This window comes from Dictyostelium purpureum, assembly GCF_000190715.1.
Source record: "Dictyostelium purpureum unplaced genomic scaffold DICPUscaffold_267, whole genome shotgun sequence".
In the NCBI taxonomy this organism is placed as follows: Eukaryota; Evosea; class Eumycetozoa; order Dictyosteliales; family Dictyosteliaceae; genus Dictyostelium; species Dictyostelium purpureum.
In genome coordinates, this window is record NW_003519603.1 from 30,593 (window position 1) to 46,513 (window position 15,921).

Sequence of the window (15,921 nt, forward strand, 5' to 3'; positions counted from 1 at the left end):
TTTTAATTTTTTTTTTGTTTAGGGTATGAAAGCCTGATTTTGGGTTTTGTTTTTAGATCCATTGGGAAAATTTTTAATAATTTTCAAAATATATAGCCCCCGACAAAAATTTTATTATTTAAATTAAATAAGTGAAATACCCAAAGTTATATAGTTTTTTAATTTTTTCTTTTGTTTTAATTTTAATTTTTATTTATATTTTTATTTATTTGATTTATCCGATAATATACCTCTAATTGGATTAATAGTTATATCATTCCAATTTCTTTGTTTTGATTGGTTTGATTCCTCCATCCAAAGTGAAACTTTACCTACAATATCACCTAAGTAGAATTTTTGTTGATCATTGGTTAAAAAGATTGAGGTGATAGCTGTATTATGAACTTGACTATTATGGAATGTTGCACGAAGAATGATAACATTTTTGAATTTTAATTTATTAGTTGCTGGGTCTGGTTGTAATCTGGTTTCCATAGCCCAAATCTTAAGTTTACCATCACGATGACCAGTTAAAAATACATTTTCACCAAGCCATTCTTGACCTTTTGACCAAATACATGTAGTAATTTGGTCATTTGTGATTTGTGAGGTTTTGTGACTAATGCAAAGTTCACCATTGATAGTGTAAATGTTGATTGTTGTACCTGAGCATACCAAGATATCACCAGTTTGGTCATTGATAGAGATACATGAGATTGGACCATCATGACCAACTAAGCTACGTACATAGCAAAGTCTATTTAAATCCCAAATGATACAAGTACGATCATCTGAGCCACTAACAATTACAGAGTATGGACGAGAGGCAGCAACGCAGGTAATTGGACCAGTGTGACCATTGAGACGCTTAGCGAGAGAGAATCTCTTTAGATTGAATACACAAATTAAACTATCTGAGCCACCACTTACACAAATACGACCATCTTCGGTGGTAGTTAGACATGTTGGTGGTCCATCATGATGGTCTTCTAAAACTTTAATCTTATCACCAGTATTGTAACGAATTGAACCATCTGGGAGACCCCATAATATATATTTTGAATGATTTGGTGGTAAAAGAACCTTATTGAAACCAACACAAGTGGCACGATCATTAATCAAACGAATTTGACCTACTGGCTCGCCAATATCTTTGATAAAGTTACCAACTAATGGTTTAGCATAAAATGGAAGAGGAATTAATGCCGAGTTACGTTTTGGATGTGGTTTATCAAACAATTGTTTTGGAGTTTGACCAAAGTTATTAATTTGAGCAATTGTAGCAGCTTTTTCGACAGGATCAGTGATAGCATCAATATTTACAGCACCTTCATAAGTGAGATAATAAAATACATTTAAAGAATCTTCAGCTCCTTTACCTTGTTGTTTGTAACCAAAGATTAAATCGATCCATTCATGAAGATGTTCGGAAACATAGTCACTTTCTAATGCTTTTCTATGTAATTTGATGAATTCGGTTGGCGATCCTTTTGCCCATGGTGGTAAGAATACGTCGTCAATTGCTTCACCGCCTTGTTTGGTACCAAAATTAAATTTATTTGTGTTTTGAAGGAATTCTGGGAGGTAATAAAATTCGGGAATAAGCTCCATTACTACACCAGTACTACCTTGAGATGATGATGACCAGGCTTCAGTTATTGAGCTGAATAAACGATCGGCTTGATCCCATCTACCACCTTGTAATTTAAGGAAGTGTTGAGTAAATGGTTCTAAACGAATTAAATAGTATAATACAATAGCGGCAGAGGAATAATGGGTACCATAGTGGAATTTTGGCACTTTATGACCATGTTCATTTGGTTCTTGATCATCCCAATTTTCAAATCTCTCTCTGAATTTCTGAGCTCTACTTTCTTGAAGTGCACCCATTGGTTTTGAAAGGTCACGATAAACTTTTGGATCGTCAATATCAAGTTCTTCACTTTCGTAGTCACATAATACCCAAGGGAATACTGGATATTGAGTGAGATCATTATAAGATCTACCAGCCAAAGTATTTAAATGCATAAGATATTGGAAATTTGAAATTTGACCTTGTTGCCATTTTAATGTTAATGGTGATTTTCTCCAAATTGATGTGAATCTATCTTTCATACCACGATCATCCATGTCATCACCGGTTTGGGCACCAGTAATACCTTGAGCATCACCACCGATAGTATTATGAGTTGATACATAGTTTACTAAAGTATGATAAACTTCATCACGAGTTGGTTCGTCTTTATATACAATTAAATTATTTCTACCATCAGTTGAAAATATTTCTAAAGCTACTTGACGTAATAGGTATCTTCTCTTGAGAATATCTCTAATATCTTCATAAGCCCATTTCAAAAAGTAATGAATAATCTTTTTCTTTTGAGGTAAAGCTGAGCCTTCTGGTAACCATTCTGAATTTATTTTTTCTTCAACTTCGCTAATTTCACCGGTCGATTCCTTTTGATATCCATCGAAAATATACATATAAACTGGGCAGAAAATTAAAATACCTTCAATCTTATCCATACCATCGACGCTACCACAATTATACATAATGCCATTTAATCTTGGGTCTTTTCTCATTGCATCTTTGAGATAGCTTTGATCATATGGGTCCAATAATCTGATAAATGCTTGGGTTTCATCTTCGCTGGTGGTTGAGGTTGATGATTCTTCATCAATTTCGTTTTGTTGTGGTTGACCAGTTTGTGGATTTTGTTGTTGTGGTGTTTGAGCCCTTTGTTGTGGTTGTGATGATGGTTGAACTTCACTATTTATACTAAGTTCTGAAATAATTGATGAGGTATCATTAAATAGTTCGCTATTTGTGAGTTCATCTTTAGAATCTAATGATGATGAAATCTTTGGAGATTTAAGGTAGTCATCTGATGATTGAATTGGTGAGGTTGGTGGTGTGAATTCAACTGATGATGATTTGCTTAATGGTGAATCTGGTGTCGATTTATTTGGTACGTTGAGTGTTGTATTGGTTGTTGTTGTTGTTTGGGTACCACTATTGTTAATTAATTGTTGTGATGATAATGATGAGGATTGTGAAATTGAAATAGTTTCTTGTTGTGGTTGTTGAGGTTTGCCTTGTTGGTTAGTTTGAGAAACAATACCAGTTGATGAGGTAATAACTTGATTGGTTGATAATAAATCAAATTTCCAATATGATGGTTCTAATAGATTTGCTTCTTCGGTACCAACAATATTCATATAACGTTCACTATCGGCACTACATGGAATTGGTAAGAGTGAGCTATTATGTTCATCAAATGATTGTGGAACATATGGATAGTTTTTATAGAAATTATAATTCTTTTCCATCTTCTTTCTCATACGGTATGGACCTTCAGTTGAATCTAACTTCCATTTATCGAGTGAGTGTGGTTCTGGTGGACCCCATACGGCACGTTCTCTGGTAATTTGAGCTCTCATATTTTCCCATTGAATAGCATTGAATTTTTGTTTATCATTCTCTAATTGTCTAATCTTCTTTCTACGTTCGCCTTCTGTTTTAACAAAGAATTGAGCTTTCTTTGAGATGTGTCTATGTTTTTCTTCAGAGTTCAGTTGATCTTTCTTTTCTTGTTTTAGTTTCTTTGTTATACGTTCAGATCTACGGACTTTGAATTGGGTTAAGGTATGTTCAACAGCTTGTCTTTTTTCATTGTTTTGAGTATTTAAGTGAGCTTTCTTTGGTGCCTCTTCAAATACTTGTGCAATTGTTGTAATATTTTCATCCATCCAATTTTTAAAATCGCTAATATCCCTTGATGCTAAAATTTCAAAACCTGGTTTTAAATCAATTAATTCTGTTTGACGAGGATTGGTTGAACTTTGAACTTTAAGTTGAAGAACGGATGCTACATATTCAATGTATGATGATGATTTTAATGTTAATAATAGTCTCCAAAGTTTATTTGCACATTCGACCGATTCATGTTGGTCGGAGGTAATATGTTTATACAAAGAGTAGCAAAGAGCAAATACAAATTCGTTATCTAAGTTATTTTCGCTAAAAATAATTCTTTGATGATTGATGATGTGGTTGGTAACAAATTGTAAATCAGTGTCGCTTGTATTGTTGGCAAGGAATAGGATGATACGGTTTAAACTACGGTAGATTGGTTGAACAGTTTTGAGACCAACTCTATCAGCTTCTAATTTCTCTAAAATCTTTACAATGAATAAAAATACACGTTTTGAAATAATGGTCTTATTATTCTTTACCAATTGGTCCAAGTTAACATTATCAACCAACATTGAACATAATTTGATTAGATTAGAATGGACACGTTCGTTATCGAAAAATTCGGTCTTGGTAATATTTGTTTCAACAACATACATTAAGTCAATAAGAATTCTACTGTGATAAAGGATAAATTCATCGTCACTGATATTGGTTGGAGTACTTTCTAAAACCATTTCAATAATAGAAATTGCCTTTGATGTTTTTCTCATTGCAGATAACACAATTTGACAAAGGAATTTAACGACTAAATCCAATACTCTATCTTTAATACCACCACTTGTGCTTGATTGGTTCGCAGATAAGGCTGGGAGGTTCAATTTGCCATTTGGGAATAAAATTGAAATTAACTCTTCAACAATTGCTTGAGTATAACATTCTTGTTGGAAATGAACATTTTCATGGAATAAATATATGAAATAAGTTAACATTGTATATTGAAGATTTGATGAAACTTCTGGTGAAGCATATTGTGATAATTTTAATTCTGGTAAACCCTCTGAATAATTATTAATAACGTTACTAATAGATGGATCTTGTGATTGTTGTTGATATGATGTGGGTTGGGATGATTGTTGTAAATTTTGTTGTTGTTGCTGTTGTTGTTGTTGTTGTAATTGTTGTTGCTGTTGTTGTGATAGTTGTAAGCTTGCTCTCTTTTTTTTACCTTGAACAACTGCATCAGGAATATCTTCAAGAGCACCAGTTGCAACAGCAAATTCTAAAGTTTTTTCTTCGAATTTATTCCATAAATTGCCAACTTTATTGACAAAACCATGTTGTGGTTGGTTTTGGGTTTGGGTCTGGGTTTGTTGTACACCTGAAGAGCTTGATGAGAGGGAAGGTGAGATAGTTTGTGATGTTGCTAATGGTGAAGTATTACCATTGTTTTGGTTTAAAGATGAGGCAGAGATTAAAGTTGATAATAATTCATCAGTTTCATTTTGTTGATTTTGTTGTTGCAATTGTTGTTGTAACTGTTGTTCGCAATATTGATAATTTTCTTCATAAGAACGTTTAATGATTGATAAAATTAATTGAGCAGCTTCGATACAATACAAGTTCTTTTCGTTGGGTGTAAAAATACGGAGTAGTTCGTGGAAAACTAAAGGACCACCTAAATCCAAATCTACCAATTGTTTTGGGTCGCTACCCAATAATAAGTGTAAAAGACATAAATAAATTTCTTGATATCCAGAGAATGATGGTAATATCTTTTCAAAGATTTTGAAACCAGATTTCTTAATGAATGATGAACAATAGTCATATTTGAATAAAAAGAACATACAAGTTACACGTAATGCTAATGAAACAGTAAGTGGGGGTAAGTTTTCGTCAATGAAAAAGAAACACCAGTATGATGATACTCTCTTGAAAATAACAGATGGATCTTGACAATTTGCAACAACCTTTAAGAATGTATAGAATACATGATTAACCATTTGATTTGAAAAGCTAGACGAAAATTCCATTGTGGCCAATTTACCACGATATGATGATTTTCTTTTAGCACTAATAAGACCTTGGTGAAGATGTGATATTAAGAATGCTGAGATTTGTCTTATATCATCTTCAATTAACCCACCATGTGAAAGAATATTATAAAGTACACCAATAACACTAGAGGCAACTGTTTCGTTAAGTTGTTGATCTGCAATACCGCCTGATAAAATATCAAAAATCTCTTGAATGATATTAAGTTTTCTAAGATTATCGATGTTGAAACGTTTTTGAATATTGTTTGCAATCAAACCATTATAACCATTGATAACATATTTTTCTAACTCTGAGGAACAAAGTTTCCAAATTTCCCAATTCATCATAACATATTTACAAGCATTCCAATTTGCAACGGTACCTTCTTGAGGATTTCTAGCCGAATGTAAGGTGTTACCATTCATACCAATTAAGTCAAAGAGAAGCTCTACTATTTGGTCATTAAAAAGACCCATTTCTGCTTTTTTCTTCAATACCCATGATAAAAGTTCATAACCATTAATTTGAGACATTTCATGAGTATTAGTTGGGTGATATTGAACTAAACCAACTAGTAAACCTAATGAATCGTATAGTGTTTCTGGTGTATTGGCTTTCTCTAATAAAAGCAATGCAATTGGCATACCACCAATCTTTTTAATTGAATCTGCGACTTTGTTTCTTCTGAAAGCTTCAACACTTCCAGAAAGTATAGCCCTTTGTTTGGTAGTTAAATCAGCTTGATTTATAATTTCGGTTCTACCTTCAAGCTCTTTCTTTAGCATCATTTGGGATGCATTTGATAATTGATGAGAATTTCCAACCAAACCACTAATACTGGAATTATAGAGATTAGGGGTACCTGGTTGAGATAAATCGTTGATGATATTATTATAAATTTCATTGTAGATAACCTTCGAGCTATTATTGGTACGAACATGTTTATTACTTGCACAAAGACCAACCATAATACGATTTTCGTCAATTTGCATTGATATTTTGGCTAGATTTAATGGACCTAATGCATCACCATAGTCTAAATCTTTGATTGCTGTTAAATTGGCAGAGTTAATAATTTCATAAGTTTGATATGGTGAAAAACGACCTTTAAAGTTTGATGCATAATTTGGACCCAAGAAATAAATTGTATTGATATGTTTTGAACCTAGGGATTCATCTAAAACATAAAATGGACCAATACGCCAAATTTGATCAACTTCAAAACGATTTTGATTAGCGACACCAACATCACAAAGCAACTGACTGCCGGATGAGATTTGAGCTGGATATTGAGCTTTAGTAGCTGTATACTTGAGAAAACCATCAACAAACAATTTGAAATCTGTACCACCTAACAATCTTCTAGCGTGTACTATACCTATATGATACCATTTTGACTCTTCAAATTTAAAAGCAGGTATTTCTATAACATACTTTGAACTATTTATAATATTTACATTGATGAAACCATTTTTCAAGTAGATGTATAGTGATGATTTTTTATCTTCGCTGTATATATGAACCAAATCAATTGGTTGTTGGCCTGGTACACCAGTACCAAATTTCTCTATATAGAGCCAAAACATAATTGTGTAACCATTGGTTGGGGGCCAAGCACGATCTGGGATTGGTGTTCTAATATAACCAAATGGTACCTTTGAAAGATTAAACTCAAAATATGGTGGCATTGGAGATGATTTGGCCATGGATGATAAAATTTTTAAGAGAACTTCTGGAGATTGCTCTGGTTGGAGTAGTTTAACAAACTGTCTTAATTCAGAACCAGATAAACAATTTGCACCAACTGTTTGAATTAGGGATAAAAGAACTGGTTGGAGTGGATCTTTGGCATTTGAAAGATTTGATGGGAATTTTTGAAGAATCCAATCTGGAATTGAAAGTTTAGAAAGAGCCTCTTGATTAAAACGACCATATTCTGCCATTCTATTAATACGACTTATTATTTGTAAGATAAAATCGGGATTGGTGATATGTGGAATAATATCTAAAATTACATTGAATGATTCTACATTATTGATGACCATTTGGGTCGATGGGTGATCACTTCCTTTAAGGTTTTCTGTGACCATATCAAAAATAAAATCGACAACAGATCTACTAAACTCAGTCTTAAATACACCAGTATTAACCAAGCAAAATGAAAATGTACGATAACCAATTTGTTGTTCAAAAATTTCTCTATTTTCAGAATTACCGCATAATGCACTAGTAGTACAACGACAGATTGCTTCGATTAACTCTAGCTTCTCCATATCCCAATTTCTAGACTCTCCTTCGGTTTTGGTAGTAAAAATTGATTCTAGACCACTTATTACTGAAATAATTGAAACAAAACCACCATGCTCTCTAAATGAATCACGGGCATGCTTTGAAATTGAAAATAATTTTCTAATTGAGTTTAAAATATCTGTTTTCATTGGATAATTTGAGTTATTTACACTTGTTAATACTTTGATTAGACCATCAAATTCTTTTTGGGTTGGTTCGGGATCATATTTTATTAATTGTTGTAATATTTGTAATGATTTGCTTCTAACTAATGAATATGGTAAAAACTGTAATAAAACATTAAATATTGAACTAAAAGAATAATGAATAAATTATTAGCGTTGTATGTTTGGCGGAATTTAATTTTAATTTTTTTCTACTTACAAACTTCTAATCAAACTGATGTTATCAGGATGTTCAGCAATTAAAATATATAAACTGTCTAAAAGAATTTGGAAAGAATCAATCTTGATAATTGAATTCAACTCTTGATCTTTTAAATCAACCTCTTCTTCGCTATTTTTTTTGATATTTTGTTGATCTGACTCCAATGTCTTTTTATGATTGTATCTAATAATGTCCTGTGAAGTGATGTCGATCACCTTTACGAGAATATCTAATAAACCGGTTTCTCTAAAAATATGTTTGTATCTAAATTCGAAATTTACCAATGTCGTTATTAATTGATAAATCATATCCAAGGTGTATTTTGATGGGTTTTCGCTAACTAATAAACTAAATGTACTTAACTCTTGGAATGGTACACAATTTAAAACTGTAACAACAAAACAAACAATTTTCATAATGTGATACTAGAATAAATTAAAGTATTAGTGATATGTTTTTTTTTTTTTTTTTTTTTTGGTTTTTCTTTTTTTAATTACCTTTAAATCATTGCTTAATGATTCATAATCTTGAATTAATTTAGTTAATGTATTTGTATGCTGGAGTAATATAAAATTGACTGGATTTGATGAATAAATTGATAAAATTTTATCTAAAATTTTTACTCTGTTTTCTTCATATGATGATTTTAAAAAATATTGTTCCAAAACTTTAAATGCATTACCATTCTTTGCAATATAATTCTGATCTATAATAAAAATAAAATTAGTATATATTATTATGTATTAATTAAATATTTATATATTTTAATAGTTACTTGAAATTTCTTTTAAGTTTTGAATTGATGATTGATATGGTACTGGTGAATGATCAGGTATATTTATATTTCCATAACCAACATATATTAAATGAGAAATTGAATCTAAAAGGTAATCGAAAAGATGAGGTTTGTCTTTTGAAGATTCTAAACGGAATAAAGATTGAACCAAGAATGAATAGCCTTCGTTACGTAAAAACTCATCCAAAAGTATAGTTGATTTTTTAGATGATTCTGCCAGTATTTTAACTATGATCTTACAAATGCTGATGTAGGTCTCTGGAGTGAACATAAAGTAATTATTTAAATCGTTAATCATATTTCCAATTACTTTTTTAGAGTTTATATAAGTAATAGTTGGTGGGTGGAGATCTGAAAATTCATGACCAAATGAACCAATCTTTGCCCTTAACGGTCTGTGAGTTGATTGACAGTCATTGGTCATTAAAGAGAACAATATTGATAAAGTATCAGTCTTTTGAAGCTCTTCAATTGCTGACTTTTGTTTTGAGAGAAAACAAAGGGTTCTAATTAGTTTATCTTCAATAACACCTTTGGTCTGCTCTAATGTTGGATATGGAACTAAAAAAAGTGATTGTAAACAACGAACCAACATTGATGGAACAGATGCTTCTGACATTGCATCACAACTTGTTGGTGATTCTGATAATATCTCTACACTATATAATAACTCAAACCCTGATATTTGGCCTGAGCATGTCGAAAAAAACTTATAAATCTCTTTGGCTGCGTTCTCTTTGGATTGTTGCGATTGCTTATAGATTTCATTTATATCTTTAACAAGACGTCTTGATACTGCAAATGAGAATGCTCTTGAATTGTTACCAAAAACCTCGATCATATTATTCTTTATATCTATTTTCTTGTCTTCATATAGGCTAATGAAATTTGGTAATAATTTATTTAGTTTCATTACTTTATCTTTATCTGATTTACTTGATAAAAAATCTTGCCATAATGATTTTAATTTTTGAATGTTTGCTGTACTCTTTACTTGTTCAACCTCGCTATCCTTCATTATTAACCATACATTTTTTGATTCATGATTTGTATTTATTAAAAATGGTAAAATATTGTTTTGTTGTTGGCTATATTGTGACTGCTGTTGTTGGTGTTGTTGTTGTTGTTGATGATGATTGTGTAAATCTTCATTTGCTGAATAATTTCTACTTGGGGGTGATGATATAGAGGATAATGAACTAGATGATGATGGTGATGATATACTTTGTGGTGATACTGCTATATTACTTTGATATTGAGGTATAGTTGGTGATGGTGAGTGGTGTTGTTGAGGTGTTTCTTCCGAATTACCTACAACCAAATCTTTAAATTTCCTAAACATTGTTTAAAATAATCTATTTTTATTTTATTTTATTTTATTTTTTTTTTAATTTTAATGTTTAGGATATTTCTTTAAACAATTATTATTATTTATTATTTATTCTATAAAAACAAATTTAACTTTTTTTTTTTTTTTATATATTATATATATATAAATTTTAATTTAAAAAACACAAAATATCGGAAAAAAAAATATAAAAAAAAAAGATATTATATAAACAATTATATTATTATATTAGTAAAGTGTAATATTACTGAAAACAAATAAATAACTTTAATGATAAAACTCTACAACATATAATTTGAAATAAATAAATATAAAAAAATAATTAAATAAAAAATTGGTGTGTGAGGGAATATTTTATTAATTTTTTTGAATAATTTAAAAAAAAAATTAAAAAAATTTAAAATTTTTTTTTTTTTTTTTTTTTTTATTTTTCATGATGGCAATATTCGATTTTTTTATTGTAACCAGACCAAAGAGGTTATAAAGTTATCAGAAATGAACACGTATTGTTCGTTTTTTTTTTTTTTTTTTTTTTTTTAAATTTTTTATTTTTTTTAATAAAAGATACAAAAAAAGGAAAAAATTATTTTTAAAGAAAAAACAGATTTGTGCAATGAAAAAAAAAAAAAAAAAAATAACTATTTTGGTATTTTTATGATAATGATTTTATTCTTTATTTAATAGTTCATCTTGAAGTTCTAAAATTCTATTTATAACATCGATTGCCATATCAATATGAAAAGTGACCAAAGTACAAGCATTTTTAATTTCGTCTTTTGATAAATCTTTTACACCCATTTTAGAAACACCTTTTAAAACTTTTTCCATTGCCTTTTCATCACCTTCAGCGGAGGCTTTGAATTGAGATTGGACTTCCAAGAGATCTCTTCTTAATGGGTAAAAACAGGATTCACGAGAACCTTGAATTTTACTTTTACTCCATATGCCGGTATGGTTTGAATCTTTATCTCTTAACAATAGATATCTGTACATGTTCAAACCATTCATAATTGAATCCATTCTTTCCATTAGATTGCCACCTGTCTGGATTGGTATAGTTACAACCTCTAATATTTTGGGTGATACGAAATATACACGAGAGTCGACATCAGTTGATAACCAAGCCTTGTTGATTTCTTCTTTGAATACATGGATTAAAAGACCAGTGAATGATGGGAAGATACAGGTGCTAATGAGATTGGCTAATAGATAGAATCTAGTGGAGGGTGTTAGAGTGTTCATTAACAATACCAATACTTTGTAGCTAAAGCTACGCATTTGTTGCACTGGACATTTGACAAGGAAATTGATAATGCATTCTATTAACTGTAAGAAATGATATGGTTTTTCAATAGATGATGTGGTTTGATCATTGATCCAACGATTTCTATGCTTCTTTTCCTTATCTTGTGAAAAAGCTTCCTGGATTTGCTTGTGATCAATTTCACCTTTATTTGATGATAATGCCTTTGATAAGAGGTCTTGAATGGAATCTTCAATATATGGATTCTTTAAAAACTCTTCGTGAACTTTGATAGTACCCTCTTTAATTCTCTTTTGAAGGAATGAAATGATTTGAATAGTTTTAAAACCGATCTTGTATGATTTATGTTGTAGTAAATTGATTAAATATGGTAGATTGTCCATTAAAATTGATTGTGGTGATTGAAGTGATGGTAATCTATATTGCTCTGTTGGTTTTAATACAAGTAAATAAAGTAAATGACCAATACCAGCATATGGCAAATCCAAGTCAAATAGCTTTTCAATTGAACTGTATTCATCTTCCTCATCAATTTCAATACCCTTTTCATCATCATCGTTGTTGTTTTCGCTGTCACTATCCTCTTCATCACTTGAATAAAAATCTGAATCATTAAATTGTTCTTCATCGTCATTACCATTGTTTTTGCTGTTTTTTTTTTTGTTTTTTTTTGAAATGTTTGGGTCATTTAAATTTAAGTCAATGTCATTTTGGAAATCATCTTCATCCAAACCCTCATCTAAATACATATCCTCTAGTTCAATTTCTCTATTTTTTAATCTGAATCTTTGGTCAGTACCTAAAATATAAGTTGTTGATGCACCTATCAATGAGAGACATTCACCAATAACACCTAGTAATGGAACACCGTTGCAAAGAAGTGATTGGGGTGGATTTAAAGTTGATTCTAAAGAGAGGATTGTAACGAGGAAATTGAGGAATAAATGCTGTTGTTGGGCAATTGGAGTGTTTGGTTTCTCTTGTTTGCTCTCTCTGTTTATGGCTCTTGGTGTTGTAATTCCAGAGTTTGGATCATCATTTGAAACATCTTGAGCCTTAAGATCCAACGAGAATGTATAGACGAAATCTAAGATACATGACAAAGGATACTGCCACTTTAAATCGTTTTCAGTATTTTGTTGTTGTAATTCTTGTTCTAAATCTGGACCTAAAATTTTAATTGATTTTTTTTTCTTTTTTATTTTATTATGATTGTTGCTCTTTGATGATTCAGCATCATCACCATCATCATCATCACTATCATCTTCCTCTTCATCTTGATCATCTTCCTCTTCATCTTGATCATCTTCACCAAACTCACCTTGGCGATGTTCATGTGGGGTGCTATTGTTTTCATCAACTTCTTTTTTATCTTCAATTAAAAGTCTTAAAAAGGGTGGTAAAATTGATTTTAAAAAGTTGAATCTCTTCTCTGTTGGAATTCTTTTTAATGCATTCTTTGTGAATATGATCATTGATATTTTTGTGAATGTCGTTAATGTTATAAATGATGAACCATCGAATTCTTGAATAATTAATAAAAATTCTCTGGCACTTGAATTACTTGATATCCAATCAATGATCTATTAAATAATAAAAAAAACATTAATATTTTTAAAAAAAAAAAAAAACAAATATATGATATTTTAAATTTTAAAAAATACTTACATTTAGGATATTTCTACATGTTGAATTTATATTTGTGTGGTTTTTAATGTCCCAATCACTTGAATAATGATTTAAAGATTGCACTAATGAGTGGACCAATTCCCATGATATCTCGTTGTATGTTTCATTTAATTCCCCATTTTCCAAAGTTATCATTTCAAATAACTTTTTAAAAAATTCTTCAGACTCCCTCTTTTCACTGAATTCTTTTAATTGCACAATGTTGCTATTTTTATCTTCATTACTGACTGCACCCGAAATTAATTTAATAATTTCATTTAAATATTCATTATTGCTTTTATTATTAATTTCTTTTTCAAACTTTTCTTCTAAAAATTCCATTTTTGAAATAAATAATTATAACAACAATAAAATAAAATAATATTAATAGCAGCAACAATAAAAAAAATATAATTATTTTAAAAAAAAAAAAAAATGATTTTTTTTAAAAATTTTTTTTTTTTTTTTTTTTTTAAATTAATTTTTTATATTTTTGTAAAGTGTGAAATAAATTTAAAATTCAGTTGCTATTGCAAATTAATATGGATGCCCATGCAACATAAGAAAAGGATTACACTAAGTGTTTATGGGGTATCTTAGGCACCAACTAATAGGCACATACAATGCCCTTTTCCAGTACCATGGATAATCATGACCACCTGGTGTGTTGGGGGAATACACTGGTTGTGTGCAACCCAAAGATAATATTAAAATTTTTATTTACCTTTTTAATTTTTTTTTTTTTTTAAATATTTTTATATATTTTTATATATTTTATTTTTATATTTACAACCAAAAGGTTTGTTTGATAACAATTTTTTTTGGGGCATGTTGTTTTTTTTTTTTTAAAAAAAAGGAAAAAAAAAAAAAAAAAAAAAAAAAAAATTTTGATCAACAAATTAAATTTTTCAAATAATGATAACAATCGCGTTGTAATTTTTTTTTCTATTTTATTTTATTTTATTTTTTTTTTATTTTTTTTTTTTTATCTTAATATTTTTATTTAATTTTTTTTTAATAAACCTTAAATCCTTCTTTAGAAAGAAACAATTGTAAAATATAATAATACAATAATATAATAAAATATTAAAATAGTAAAATAAATAATAAAAATATTTATAAAAAAATAGAAACCTATCAATTAATAATTTATATTTTTAATTAATTATCACCATCACTTTCAACACACATTTTATTTAATATATTTACACAAATTCAAAATTAAAAGATATAAGTTTAAAGTTTTATAATAAACAAATCAATCAAAATTATTATTATAAAATTAACAATTACAATTGGATTAATTAGGATTAATTAATTTTATTATTAAAAGGTAGGTCGATGTGTGTGTTATTAATGGGTGTGTGGTTTTGTGTGTATCTATTATTAATATTGTGTGTGAATTGTGTGGTTGTTATTATACTTCTTTGTTTTGACACCCAATTTGTTTAATTATAAATAAAACTATTATTATATAATTAATGAAATAATTTTAGTAATCAAAATAATTTATTCAGATAAATGTAAAATATTTTTTTTTTTTTTTTAAAAATAATTTTTTTTTTCATTAATTTTATTTTATTATAATAATTTTTTAAAAAAAAAAAAATAAAAAAAATAAGTTTATTATTAAACTTTTTATTATATTATTATTATTATTATTATTATTTACATCAATTAAAATTCAAATTAAACAAATAATATCAAAAAACTATTATTATGTATATGTATGTTTTTTCTTTTATTTTCTTTTTTCTTTTTTTTTTTTTTTTTTTTTTAATTTTTTTTTTTCATAAAATTAAAATTAAATTAAAGAATTCAATATTTCACAATAAAATAAAATAAAATTTAATCATCATTATTCAAAAAATAATCATAATAAAGGAAATAATTTTATAGATATCAACATTTATAATAAACTTAAAATAATTAACAGCAAAAGCTCTTTATACAATAGTAAAAAGAACTTTTAACAAATATAAAACCATTTATTATTATTTATACTGTTAATTATTGTTAAATCTATCATATATCTTTTATCTATTTTATTATTTGTTTTAATTTAAATTTAATTATAATAATTGTTTTTTTAGTTTGTTTTGTTTGTTTTTCCAAAAGATATATTTTTTTAAATAAATAAACTATATATGCCACATATATTTATATTCTCACAGTAAAAAATAATAACTTTATTAATAATAAAAATAAAAATAAAAAAAATATTCGTTTGTGTGTTTTAAAATTTTCTTTTTATTTTCAAAATCTGTGTGTTTTATATTTGCCATTAAAATATAAGTGCGTTTAATGAAAGTAAAAGGGGGTTTTCCCCCATAGGCATTAGTAGTAGTAAGTGGTGGTGTTCTATTTTAAAAAAAAAAATAATATATAAGATTTTAATAATATTCTTTTTTTTTTTAAAAGAATAATTAAACAATTGTGTGTGGTGGGTTATTTATAAA

The 15,921-nt window shown here is 28.4% G+C and overlaps 2 protein-coding genes across 2 annotated transcripts; both read right to left on the bottom strand.

Annotated features, from left to right (window-relative positions):
* Positions 1 to 201: 201 nt before the first annotated feature.
* Positions 202 to 10,524, bottom strand: DICPUDRAFT_155867 (uncharacterized protein; the record flags this gene model as incomplete). Its single annotated transcript, XM_003291231.1, has 4 exons — positions 202 to 8,311; positions 8,384 to 8,811; positions 8,884 to 9,092; positions 9,162 to 10,524. 4 exons carry the CDS (start codon positions 10,522 to 10,524, stop codon positions 202 to 204), a joined length of 10,110 nt encoding a protein of 3,369 aa, XP_003291279.1.
* Positions 10,525 to 11,196: 672 nt separating this feature from the next.
* On the bottom strand, positions 11,197 to 13,804 carry DICPUDRAFT_155868 (uncharacterized protein; the record flags this gene model as incomplete). The annotated part of the gene is made up of 2 exons (XM_003291232.1): positions 11,197 to 13,377; positions 13,463 to 13,804. 2 exons carry the CDS (start codon positions 13,802 to 13,804, stop codon positions 11,197 to 11,199), a joined length of 2,523 nt encoding a protein of 840 aa, XP_003291280.1.
* Positions 13,805 to 15,921: the final 2,117 nt, after the last annotated feature.